The sequence below is a fragment of the Saimiri boliviensis genome, chromosome 12 (genome assembly GCF_048565385.1).
Source record: "Saimiri boliviensis isolate mSaiBol1 chromosome 12, mSaiBol1.pri, whole genome shotgun sequence".
NCBI lineage: Eukaryota > Metazoa > Chordata > Mammalia > Primates > Cebidae > Saimiri > Saimiri boliviensis.
The window spans coordinates 56,539,571-56,552,452 of NC_133460.1; the positions used below are offsets into that span (position 1 = coordinate 56,539,571).

At 50.3% G+C, this 12,882-nt stretch overlaps 1 protein-coding gene across 30 annotated transcripts in view; it reads right to left on the reverse strand.

The window, feature by feature from the left end:
- Positions 1-12,882, reverse strand: part of KCNMA1 (potassium calcium-activated channel subfamily M alpha 1) — a 765,877-nt gene that overhangs the window by 530,242 nt on the left and 222,753 nt on the right. For all 30 annotated transcript variants that reach the window (XM_074382450.1, XM_074382449.1, XM_074382451.1 and 27 more), the window contains exon 2: positions 1,820-1,981. In XM_074382450.1, coding sequence (XP_074238551.1) covers positions 1,820-1,981 — 162 coding nt within the window. The remainder of the gene's footprint in view (positions 1-1,819; positions 1,982-12,882) is intronic.

Sequence of the window (12,882 nt, forward strand, 5' to 3'; positions counted from 1 at the left end):
CATTGTGTCCCCATGAATACCCAGGTCCAGAATTTAACCTCTGTAAGTTTCCAATGCAGAATCTGCTCTTCTTTAAGCATAAAAGCACAATGGAGACTTCACTGAAGAGGCAGGAAGAAATACAGAAGGGCTGTTACACAGCATAGCCAAGAGCAAGGCACTTCCAAGTCCCCACTACACATCGTCCCTCCTGGGTCACACCAGACTGGATTGTCTCCCTCCTGTGCATTCCTCCAAGCAGCCACTGACCTCATCAGTTTTTCTCTCCTCCTCCAAAACTCCAATTTTAAATTTCCCCTCTTTCCATTTTGCTATCAATTGACATCAGCCACAGTTTCATATCCAGTCTCTTCAGCACACAGCTCAAGACAGATCCCTCAGTGAGCAGAACCTGTCCTTCCTGAAGGCTGTATGGCCGGCACCTTTGATTACTTATGCACCACGTTCAGTCTCTCAGTCCTTCCTTCAAGAAGTATGTGTGATATTGATCCCAGACATAACACTGAGTTCTTTCCAAGAAGGATTCTGAGAAGTGAAATTCTCACCACCGTCCTCCATCTACAATCACCTCCTCACTGAGTTTTTGCCGCGAAACTCAGAGATAATGACTGTTTCCCAGTTTCCCTGCCTGGTCTTTGAGCCACGCAGGCCTCAGGAAAGGGCCACACATGCCCTACTCCTTCCATCTATGAGCCAGATGACTCTTGACTGAGCTCTAGCTTCAAGCCAGGACAGGTGACCCAAACAAAACAGCTTCCAGAATCACAATGAAAAATCACTCCGAATGCAACATCCTTCTTAGGGAAACTCCTGACCTAGAGCAGACCCAAGAAAGCCATAGAGCAGGGCTTTCCCAGAGTATGGACCTGGCTATGGTGACTAATTCATCCCTGTTTGCCCAGGACCTTCCCAGTTTTTGCACTGAAAGACTCATGTCCCATGTACCCCTCAGTCCCAGGCAAACTGGGATTGTTGGTCACCACAGGCCTGTCCCACTAATGATCCTTGACAAAAACTAAGGGCTCATGAGGCCAGCCAGTGAAGCCAAGTTTCATATAAGCAGATCAGAGAGATGTTGGAAATGCACAGAGAAGGGGCAGGATCAGCCCTGGTTGCAGGTGGGCCTGGGAGACAACCTCACCAGAAAAGGGCACACAAGGGAGCTTCAGGCACACGGGCCAGGCAGCCTCAGATGAGCTGCTGATGTGTCCACCATCAGCATGACTGATTTTTGCCATGCACAGGGCCCAGCTCACTGCAGAAAATCTGGAAACTGCTCCAAGCAGAGGTCCCTACAGGCTAAGAGAAGACAATGAGAACATCCCCTGAAGGCCACCACACACACACACACACACACACACTCACACATGCATATGCATGCGCGCATGCGCTCGCGCTCTCTCGCTCGCGCTTGCTTGCTCTCTCGGCACTCCCCAGGATCCCAGCATTTGTGGCCCTTCCATAAGTTTCTGGTATGTTTCCTTGACCAATATTCCTCTCCAATATGATGGAGGGTGTGTGTGTGTGCAGGCGTGTGCATGTGCATGCATGCGCACTTATTAGCAGAGGAAACGTGCCACATCCTCCCAACAACCCCTCTCTACTGCAAACACCACTCCCTGAAAATCCCTCCGCAAACCACCATACACAAAGAACGGAGCCTCTCCTTCATGACCACGTGGGAGCACTTGCTGCTCACCCCCACCTCCCAGTAGCCAGCCTCCTGCAGAAGACCCTAGGGCACATCACATCTCATAAGCAAAGCCATCTTGGCCCACACAGCAAGGCCTTCCTGGTGTGGGAAGGGGTGGAAACTCACCAGGACTCTGCCAGTCAGTGTCTGGGCGGATATCATCACCCCCGCCCAGTCCTTCACAGAGGTCATCCAGCCGACCTCGGCGGCCACTGCCTCCTCTTTTTCATCCACTGGTTTGAGAGTGCCATCCGCCTGGCTTGAGCCATTGTTAATCTTCTGGGCCTCCTGGCAACAGAAAAAGCAACAGTTGAGATATAAGGAACCACTGGATTTAAATAACATACCCTACCCATAAAGAACCAGAGCCCGAAGGGGTCCCCAGCTCAGGTAGAAACTGGCTTAAAGGTACAGGAGTAAAACAGAAGGGGTAAATTATGCCTTTAATTTAAAAAAAATATTTATTTTAAAAAGAATATTTTCTTTGTTTCCTCTTAAAATATCTTATTCAAAGTAAGAAGGATGGTATTTTTCTCTTATTTTTTATTTTCTGAGATGAAGTCTCACTCTATGACCCAGGCTGGAGTACAGTGGTGCAATCTCAGCTCTGCAACGTCTACTCCCCAGGTGCAAGCAATACTCCTGCCTCAGCCTCCCAAGTAGCTGGGATTACAGGTATGCACCACCACGCTCAGCTAATTTTTTTATTTTTAGTAGAGATGGGGTTTCACCATGTTGGCCAGGCTAGTCTCGAACTCTTGACTTCAAGTGATCCACCCACCTCGGTCTCCCAAAGTGTTGGTCTCCTCCCATTTTAAAGAAAAAAAAAAAACACCAAAGCAGAAGAAAATGCAGTTGGTCTAAGATTAGGGCATGCTGAGGAGGGAGGAGGAAAGTGCAGGAGGGATGCCGTGGTCTTTGCCTGCCCAGTCTCTATGCCCCTTCTCACAGCAGCACCCCCACTTTCCTTTAAGAAAATTATTATCTCTTCATCTCGGTCTATGTGGTTCAAATGGAAATGGTTCAAACGGAAGAGATGGCCCCACATTGCCTCCAATGGTGGAAACTAATCAATCAGCCCCTTCTACCTCCTGCCAACAGCAATTGGGCCATGAATAGTCACAGTATCCATGCCAACCCAATAAGACTCAAGTGTAAAACATTTGCAGGAAAGAATAGGAAAAGTCATTCTTCCCTGAGAATGAAATCACCGCAGAGAAAAGTAAAAGTGATAGAATACTGATGTCATCATTTGAACACCTGGATCCAGCTGTGCCTGAAATCCACACCAGACCCTTTCAGTTACAGAAGACAACAAATTCCCCTTGTGGCTTAAAATGTGCTTGAGGAAACAAGGCTGATCTCGTTAGATAACTGAGCCCCACATAGGAGTCTAAATTGTAAACTTTTGCACACAGTGAGTTTTCTGCCTAGAATACTCTTCTCCCACAGAGACTTATGGCCTGCTTCCTTGTCTTCGCTCAATAAAGTCTTCCCTGGCTACCTGTTTAAATTTGCAACACTTTCTTTCCAACAGCACTTTTCTGCTTTGTTTTTCTCCATAGCACTTAAAACCTCTAATATACTTAATAAATCATTTATTTCTTTCACTTACGTCTGCTTCCCCAACTGCTGCAGCCTTGGTGCCTAACAGAGTGCCTGGCACAGAGTTGGCTCAATAAACATGAATGAATGACTAGAAAGGGCTGTGAGTATCGGCCCCTCATTGGCCACAGAGGCTGGGTTTAGTGTTGCCAGATAAAATGCAGGATACCAAGTAAAATTTAAATTTCAGATAAATAACAAATAACTTTTTAGTACAAGTATATTCTCCAAATACTACCTGGAACATACTTATACTAAAAGCTTATTCATTATTTATCTAAAAATGTACATTTAACTGGACCCCAACACAAATACCCACTGCAATTATTACTGCAAATGAAGATGTTTAAAAAGATGCCAGCAAATTTAGTTCATCATTTAAAACTCTGGAATTAATTCCCAAGGCAAAGCCACACTGGGGAATCACTGTGATCTGGAGTAAGGGGAAGAACCAAGAACGGTGGTGAAAAGCTTTGTCTGCAGTGACACAGGGGGCGAGGCATAGGGAGGCCAGGCACATGGGAGGCAGGTGGTGAGGGCACGCTGGTGAGTCATCCTCTTGGGGACTTGGTCACGGCAGACAGGAAGTTGCTCTCGATTTCCACTTCTCTTCCTCTGGCTGCCTGTGGCTCAGGGAAGCTGGGGAAGACAGAAGCCGCATCTGCAGCCCTGGATGGTAATATTTCATTTCCAAGTGTGTTAAGCCCCACGGAGCTAGAATGACCCAAGAGGAGGCCTGGGAGGGGGAGGCCGCAGGGGCTGCCTGCTGACATGTGTGGGACCTGCTGCCCAAGCCTCCTAGGCCAGTCTCAGATAGGACCTGTTAGGTCTTGCCCTGGTCCCTGAGTCTCTGCCCTGTGAGACTCTGAACAGGAGAGTATTTAGGAGGAGGGGGAGGCCCTGATACAGGGGCAGCCATGGTAACTAAATGCATAGATTTGGGGGGAAATCTAGCTCTCCCACCGCTGTGGGACCTCTTCCATAAGATGGGGACAGTACTCCCAGCCCCTCAGGCGTTCTCAGAATTAAACAGTGCCCAACACTACAAAATACGGGTTCCAGCAATCATCCCAGCACCCCTGGCTGCTTCTCGTGCCACTGGCACCATAAAGCAGTGGTGCTCACATATGAGCGGGCATCATAAACGCGCCGGAGGGCTTGTTGAAACAGTGTGTCTGGCCCCTCCCAGAACCTACATTTACACCAAGTTGTCAGGCAGTGCTGATGCTGCCAGCCTTGGGAGCCCACTTTGGAGACCACAGCTCCTGACCACCCTGGTATGGCTCGGTGACTGCTGAAATGGGACATGGATCTTCACTCCCAGTTCTCCAAGGACAGAACCATTTGCTTCTTTCAAAATTGGACATTGGTGGAGGGGTGGGGAAAAGAAGAGGGCAAGGAGATGGTCCTTAAATCTGAGGCTCTACTATTTCCTTCTGAGTCAAGCCTCCCAGGATGCTTCTGAACTGGTCCCGGGCCACCATGTGGAGGCCTAGAAGGCTAGCTCCCTGCTGCTCAGTCCTGGGGACCCAGGTTCCACAGCCCCTTGGTAGATCCTGGAGAGGAGAAATCAACGAGAAAAAGGCTGGGAGGCAGGGGGGCCCTCCAGTCACAGTGGTTAGCTGCATCAGAAATTCACAGCACAGAGCCGGACGTGGTGGCTCAAGCCTGTAATTCCAGCACTTTGGGAGGCCGAGGCGGGTGGATCACGAGGTCAAGAGATCGAGACCATCCAGGTCAACATGGTGAAACCCCGTCTCTACTAAAAATACAAAAATTAGCTGGGCGTGGTGGTGCGTGCCTGTAATCCCAGCTACTCAGGAGGTTGAGGCAGAAGAATTGCCTGAACCCAGGAGGCAGAGGTTGCGGTGAGCCGAGATCGCGCCATTGCACTCCAGCCTGGGTAACAAGAGCGAAACTCCGTCTCAAAAAAAAGAAATTCACAACACAAGAGGTATGTGGCAGATAATGCTATTTCACCAGCCCTCTTACCTATTGTTTTACAAGGCATTCATTATTTTAATTACTTTATGATAGGCAAGGAAAAACACAGACTAAAGGGAGATAATGCTCTTGTTATTATTTGCTTACACTAAATGTTGTGAGCTTAATTACCCATGTGTGGGAAGCTGGCCTGGGAGGAGTGATGTGGAGCTATTTAAAGGCTGATGCCAGCCGGCCCGGTTAGCCACTGGGCTACCACAGATCCTGTGCGTGGAGAGGCCCCTCTCTCCACCACTGACCTCACTCTGGCCAAAGCACCCCTTACGGGGAACAGGCACTCTAACTCCATGCTCCAAAGAAAAAGGAGCAGAGAAGGTTCAGTAGCCTTGCTGGGGATATGCAGGGGCAGAGTCCGTTATAAGAGTGTTGGCCACCATTGAACAAGCTAGAACTAGATGCCAGCAACTAAGAATTAAGCGTTCTCCATGCATTATCTTTCTTAAACCTTCCAATACATCCAACAAGCAAGTGGAATTATTTCCATTTTACAGACACAGTGACTAAGAGCAGGTATCTCTCAGAAAAAGGTGCAGAGCCTGAGAGCTCAGGCTGGAAGCAGAGAGCCCACCTGGGCTTGTGCCTGCTCCAGAACTTCCAAGCTGAGGGCTGTGGCCCATCAAGCCCTGAGCCTCAGCCTCCTCCGTGTAAAACGGGGACAAGCATGCCGCCTCATTAAGGTGGTGCGGAAGCTGAAGCTTGGCACAGTCCCGGGCACACAGCAGTACAGCTGCCCTGTTGAAGCACCCGCTGGTGGGGCTGGGGCCTCTGGGGGTAATCAGTTGATGCTGCACCGCTTCCACCAACCAGCAGCCCTGGGAGGCACGCTGGCCAGAGTGAGCCTTTAATAAATAATTATAGAATGGAGGATAAGGGAGAGCAGATTCTAAGGCTGTTACCCTCCAATGAGCAACGAGCCCCTAGAAGGTAAGGTGCAGGGCTCCTGCAGAGCTTCTAGTAGGAGCTGTGTGACTGCCACCCAGAACAGCTGGGGCAGAGGTTCCCACACAGGGTGGACCCTAGATTGAATGGCATCACAGATCCCTTCTGACTTGAAGCTCCATTAGATCAACCTCCCATTTTTAAGATGAGGCTGAGAACCAGGGAGAGGCTGCCTCCTGAGTCCCAGCATTCTGCTCTTGCTCCTGTGCCCACAGGACACTGCCTCACAGTTTGTTCTGAATGGCAAAGGGGGCACCCAGCCACCCCAAACCTTCCACCTCTCAGTGCAGAGGACCCAGTCCCTGTGCAGGAAGCACTTCCGAGTAGGGGCGGCCTGATGTTAGTCAGGAAATCACTGTGTGCGTGTGCTCACACACATGTGTGAGTGTGTGTGTGTGTGAGAGAGAGTGCGTGTGTGTGTGTGTGTGTGTGTGTGTGTAAGGGAGAGGAGAAACCCCACTAGCTGCAGTCTCCAGGTATCCCAGCTTCAGGAAGACAGGCCACCAGATCTTTGAAAATGGAAGAAAAGAAAAGAGAGGAACATGGAGAGAAGGACAAGTTAAAAATGAGAGGTGGGCCCGTCGGGTGGGAAGACTATCTCAGAAAGAGGAGGTTCTGCAGGAGCCCTACCCCTGCCCTTGGCAGCTCCTTGAGAAAGGGATTTGGCCTCGCATTGGAGGCCACTCTGCTCCTCCGCCTCCAACCCTGCCCTCTCTCCCCACCAGAGTCCTGTGTAAAGCAGGCCACAGCTGCCTCTCAGTGGCAACAGTGACATCTAATCTCAGTGTCCACACCAAAGGGTGGGGAGGGCTTCGGAGCCAAGGTGCAGGCACAGGAGGCAGGGGAGAGCAGTGGCCGCAGTCCCCTCCTGACACCCACCCTACCCAGCAACCTCTCATGGGGCCGTGCCCAGCCTTATACCCTCACCCCTTTCTATGCCTTTTCCCCATTCCCTTTAGTGGTGTTCTCCACGATGACTTTCTGTTGACACAATGACTGCAGAGGACCTCACCCCTCCTATGTCACCTGGAGCCAAAGGCCTGACTGGCCCCCATCATCTGGTGCTCAAGATACAAACCTCATCTGATAGGTTTGGGCATTTCCTGCTGATTCGCAAGATCAAAGACCAAAGTTTGAGAAGGGACCTTAGCAATTCCTGAGGATCACCACCACCACCTAACTACCACACACGCAGTGTATAGATGAGAAAACTGAGGGCCTGGAGGGAAAGCCACAAGCTCAGGCCACCCGGCCCAGCCAGGTGACCACGGAGCTGGGAAGCAAACCCCAGCTGGCAGTTTCTCTTCTCTCAGTGCCTTTCCGATAAGACAGTTGCTCCAAATCTAGCCCAAGTGACACAGTCACTCTGCTGCCCCAGCCTGCAACCTGGAGTTCCGGGTGTTCCTAGGACAAGCAGAAGGCTCCACCTGGCCTGGTACTGGGTTCAGGTGTGAGGGCCATGACAAGGACCAATCCTGCTTGTCTTCAAAGGGCCCAGCCTTGCCCAGCCATGCCAGCTGCTCTGGTCTAGCACAGGAGAACAAGCTCGTGCTAATCCTAGGACCACACAGCCCTGACCCTCAGACCTGGCTGCCTGCATCTATCATCCTTGCTGAATTAGACCCAGGAACTGGGACTTTCAGGTCTGCGGTGTGGCAGGAAGAGCTATGAAAATCAAAAGATACTCTAAACCAAGTCCAGCTTTTCTGGGTGGCCTCCAGCAAGTTATGTCATTTCTCAAACCCTCCATATTATCTTCTATGAACAGGGATGAATCCTGCCTTGTCACCCCGCCTGATCCTTGCAGGAACCCTAATCCGATAACAGAGAGCACGGCCCTTTCTAAAAGCAACTGCTTTACTAAGGGCAGGCAATTGGAGTCACTGTCCTCTGGTTCTGGGCAGGAAGCAGGGCTGCTCTGGAGAAAGAAGTCCTGTGCCACAAAGCCAGAGGCCTCACAGAACACGGGGCTCAACACTCAGATTCCCACCCAGCTGTAACTTGCAGGGCAGGGCCCCCCTTGTCACCCTGCACCCCAACAGGATGTCAAATTGGCAAGTCTCGCCAGGAGGCCTGCCGTGCTGGGCACACCCTCCCTGATAGAGTGAGCTGCGGCCACACCTGCTCTCCCCAGGTTGGACTCAGTCACCCCCAGGCACACTCCCGACACTTGTCAAGCTGAATCAAGCACTAAGGTCTCTGCGGGCACCACACCTGCGGGGTGACTGTCTCAGGCATGAGAAGCTGGCTGGGCCTGCCTTGGGGGCGCCCCTCCCTGCTGCCTGCCGAGGGCCAAGCTTTGAAGCTCCAAGTCTGCCTTGGGCTTAACTACACGTCAGTTCTTTGGACACTGGTTTCTCATCCAGGATCTGCGAAGTCATTTAGGCAAAGGCCACCTGGAAGAAAAGTACTTCTTCAAAAATATAACCGAAATCATATCATTGCTGTAGCTGACACCCTCTTGTGGCTTCTTGGCCCACTCAGAGGACAAGTGACAGTCTTCACACCCAGTTGGCCCTACTCCTGCCTGTCATCCTGCGAGCCTGCCACTCACCACTGCTCACTAGCTCCGCTCCAGATGCAATGGCCTCCTCGTGCTGCTAGGACATTCCAGGCTCTCTCCCGTCTCGGGGCTGTCTGCACTGGCCTCTCCCTCTGCTCCAGAGATCCCCATGGCTGCACCTTCATTTCTCTCGGGTCCTGGTTCACATGTCACCTTGTCAGTGAGCTCTTCCTTGACCCTACTGAAAATGACACCCTCCCTCATCCCAACCTCTCCCTGTCATTCCTCTCTCCTCTGGAGTATGTATGCCACCTGCTCCTTTTACTTCTTCCTTGTGTACTGTCTGCAAGTTGCATGAGGGAAAGAATATTTGTCTGTTTCTTCTTCTTCTTTTTTTTTTTTTAACAGAGTCTCACTCTGTCACCAGGGTGGAGTGCAGTGGCACAATCTGAGCTCACTGCAACCTCTGCCTCCTGGGTTCAAGCAATTCTCCTGCCTCAGTCTCCTGAATAGTTGGGACTACAGGCATATACCACCACACCTGGCTAGATTTTATATTTTTAGTAGGGGTTTCACCATGTCTGTTTCATTCATAGCTGTATCTTCGACATTGAAACCCTGTGACCTCAGAGTGAGTACCTCACATGTCTTGGTGGTAGGAGGGAAGGAAGGAACGGGGTAAGAAGGGGAAGAGGGAGGAGAGCTACAGCAAATGAAAAGTCCATTCTTGCCATGTCCAATCTAGAATAGATAGTATTACTAATAAGTACTACTACTAATAATAATTATACTATTGACTGCTGTTTTTTAGCATGACCATAGTAACTCTATGAGGTTGGTACTAATGTCCTCCATTGACAGATGAGAGGTTAGTAGCTGGCCCAGGAAGACACAGTACAAATTTAAATCCAGCTGTCTGATGCCAAAAAGGGATGTGTACCCATCCTGTTGTCCTCCTGGGAACAGTGTGAGGAGCAGACGGGAGTGCATGAGCAAGGATTATCATCTGCCGCAAAGTGCCCATGAAAGGTTTATTAACATGAAGAGCGCTCAACTCATCCCACTTCTGGGTACTGCTTCTACCACCGCAACCCTTCTTCCAGGGCCCTGTGCCTACAGAGGACAGTTCCATCAAGGGCAGAGAATACGGTTCCTTTCTCTGCCAAGAACCAGCCCACAACCATAAATCACCCTTCATGGAGCAGAGCATCACGTCGGAAATGAGTGTGGCTAAGCTGACGGACCGTGAAGCCCTCCTGCTAAGAACCATGGTCCTCTATGCAGATGCTGCTGAAGGAAGACTTGGCTTCCTCCCTTACCATGCATATCCTTGGAGTCCTTAGCACACTCTGCACAGCAGTCTCCGGTGCTAAGAGGCTGAGCTCTGCAGGGCCTGATGCACCTGAGTGGGGGGTGGAGTGACCAGGTTAGCACAAAACCATCTCCCCTAACACTTTTGGTACCAAAGTAGGGGCCAGGAAGCCCCTTCCATCCATGGAAGCTAGATGCTCTGCCCAGCACCCTGGCACCATGGATAGTCCCAGGATGCTTGACTTCCAGAGGGCTTTGGGAGAAGGAAGGGCCACATGCCTCACAGCCCCTTTGTCCTCAAAGTTTCCCGGTTGACATCAAAAAGCCATTTCCCCTGAGCCTGCACTGATGGACTGTGCTCTGAGTTACTCATTCCATCTGTGGGGAGCCCCACCCATGCTCTCCCTGACCAATCCATTGCCCCGTCCTCTCTCGTCTGTCAGAACTGACCAGGCAGCCCCACATGCAGCTGGGCACAAAGCAGAAGGGCTCTTTCCTGCCAGAAGGATGAGGGCAAGGGGAAGCCCTCTGGACCAGAAGTTATGAAGCCTACATTCTCTCTCCAGCTCTGCCACGAACAGGCTGTGTGGCCTGGGCCAGTCGCCTAACCTTCTGAGAAAAGTACCTGTCTAGGGGATGAGAGCGGGTGGTGAGTTAAATCCACAGCTTTCTGTACCTTGGAGCCCAGCATTTTGAGGTGCCCCGGGGGGCTGGTTACCAAGGAAGGGCCTAGGAGGCAGGACCCCAGACCCCATGGAAATAAAAGCATCTCTGCATTGAGCAGTTTCACCTACTGTTGTTCTGTGCTTGACTGCATCCGAGTGAAGGGATTTACTGAAGAAAATCATTAGAAATCCCCTGAGTAAAAGTGCAAATGTTAGCTTTTTTTATTTTGAGGAGTCTCACTCTGTTGCCCAGGCTGGAGTACAGTGGCATGATCTCAGCTCACTGCAACCTCCGCTTCCTGCATTCAAGTGATTCTAGTGCCTCAGCCTCCCTAGTAGCTGGGATTACAGGCACATGCTATTATGCCTGGATAATTTTCGTATTTTTAGTACAAACAGTTTTCACCATGTTGGCCAGGCTGGTCTCAAACTTCTGACCTCAAGTGATCTGCCCACCTCAGCCTCCCAAAGTGCTAGGATTAAAAGCATGAGCCACCATGCCCAGCCCCATGTTAGCTTTTTAAAAATGCTTTATTTCATGACAATATCTATGACATCCTGTGGCACAGTTTGGCCTAAGATCCAGAAGTGTCTGAACCTCAATACCTTAGGAAGCCCTGGGGCCGCTACTCTCCTCTCCTTCACCTCAGGTTTTCACCAGGCCTGAATGCTGGGTGAAAGAGACAAGGAGGAAATCCACCACGCCAAACAGACAAGGAGGAAATCTACCCGGCAGCCTTTTTCACTTCCTGGGCGGATGTCCCAGCCACGGGCATTCTCCCAGGTACCAATAATCCTGCATATTAGGGTATTAGGCAGATTACCCAAAGCAGCTCAAGCAAATCAAGCATAACGTGGGCACCACCAGCTGGGGTTTTCATCACAAGAGTTCTGCAAAAGGAGAGGATGGAGGAGGTGGTTACTCTGAGACTCAGGGGCCAGAGAAATAGGGCAAAAGCGGGCCCAGGTCTTTCCTGGAGCTGGTGTCAGGAGTGGCAGAGTTCACTTCTGCCCCGGGGAAGTTCCACAGTCCAACCTCTCCCTGGCTGCCCCTCTGCACCCCAGGGATCCTGTACCAGCAGGGCTCAAGATATTTGCACCAATGAGTTTACAAGCAGCTACTGTGTTTTGCTAACTGTGGGCTACACCTTTGGGGTACACAGATTCAGGCAACAAATATGGCATTTTATTTTACAAGCATATGTAAAAATATATAAAATATGTAAAAATGTGTAAAAAATATGGTATTTGTTAAACAACAATCTCCTTCTCCTTCAATTAGCGTAATAAAATGGGAAAATATAAGTGACAGTCCAGAGTCCACTATCAGAGCCAAAGAGACTTTGAATTGGATTAGCAGAGTCCTCAGCCAGGATGATCCTGGCTGGGTCTAAGACAGCCTGCTCTCCAGCAAAGACTTGGAAACTTAAACTAAGTTTAAAAAAAAACTTAAAAAGAAACTTCAACTAAGTTTAAGAAAACTTAAAAAGAAGATCCGCCCACCTCAGCCTCCCAAAGTGCTGGGATTACAAGCGTGAGCCATCACACCTGGCCGCAAGGTAGGATTGCCACGAGGCTCAGAGAGGTTGGGTAATTTTCCAAGATTACTCAACCTCTTTTAAGTGATAGAGCTGAAATTCCAGTCCAAACCGATTGCCCTGAGCTGTCAGTAAGCCCTTTGAGTTTACTGGGTGTCTCCGCTGAATCTACAATGCTCCACCATCAAGGTGTTTTTAGCTATTGCTTTCTGGGTGCACTATCCAGATCCTTGCTCTTAGAAACACCACTGCACTGGGTGTGAACAACTACTCTTTACATGTCTTCATGGTAGAAAAAGGCCAGGTGACCTTTAACAACTCCTTACCATCTGTGCCTCAAGTTTCCTTGTCTCAAATGCAGGGTGCTGTGCAAATGCTCCCCAATGTCTGTCCAGCTCTAAACTCCCTGACCCAGAGGCCTGGATCATTAAGTCTCTTGCTCTGCATGCACTGTTTCAGCTCCGTAACCCTGGGCAAGTCAGTCAGGCACCATTTCCCTCCCCTGGAAAATGCTGCAGGAGGACAGGTTCCTTTTCAGCTCTTCTCAGAGGCAAGTTCAAAGCTGCTCTCCCATCCCCTGAGGACCAAGGACCACTGGCCCTCAGGAAATCACTGATTCCCTCT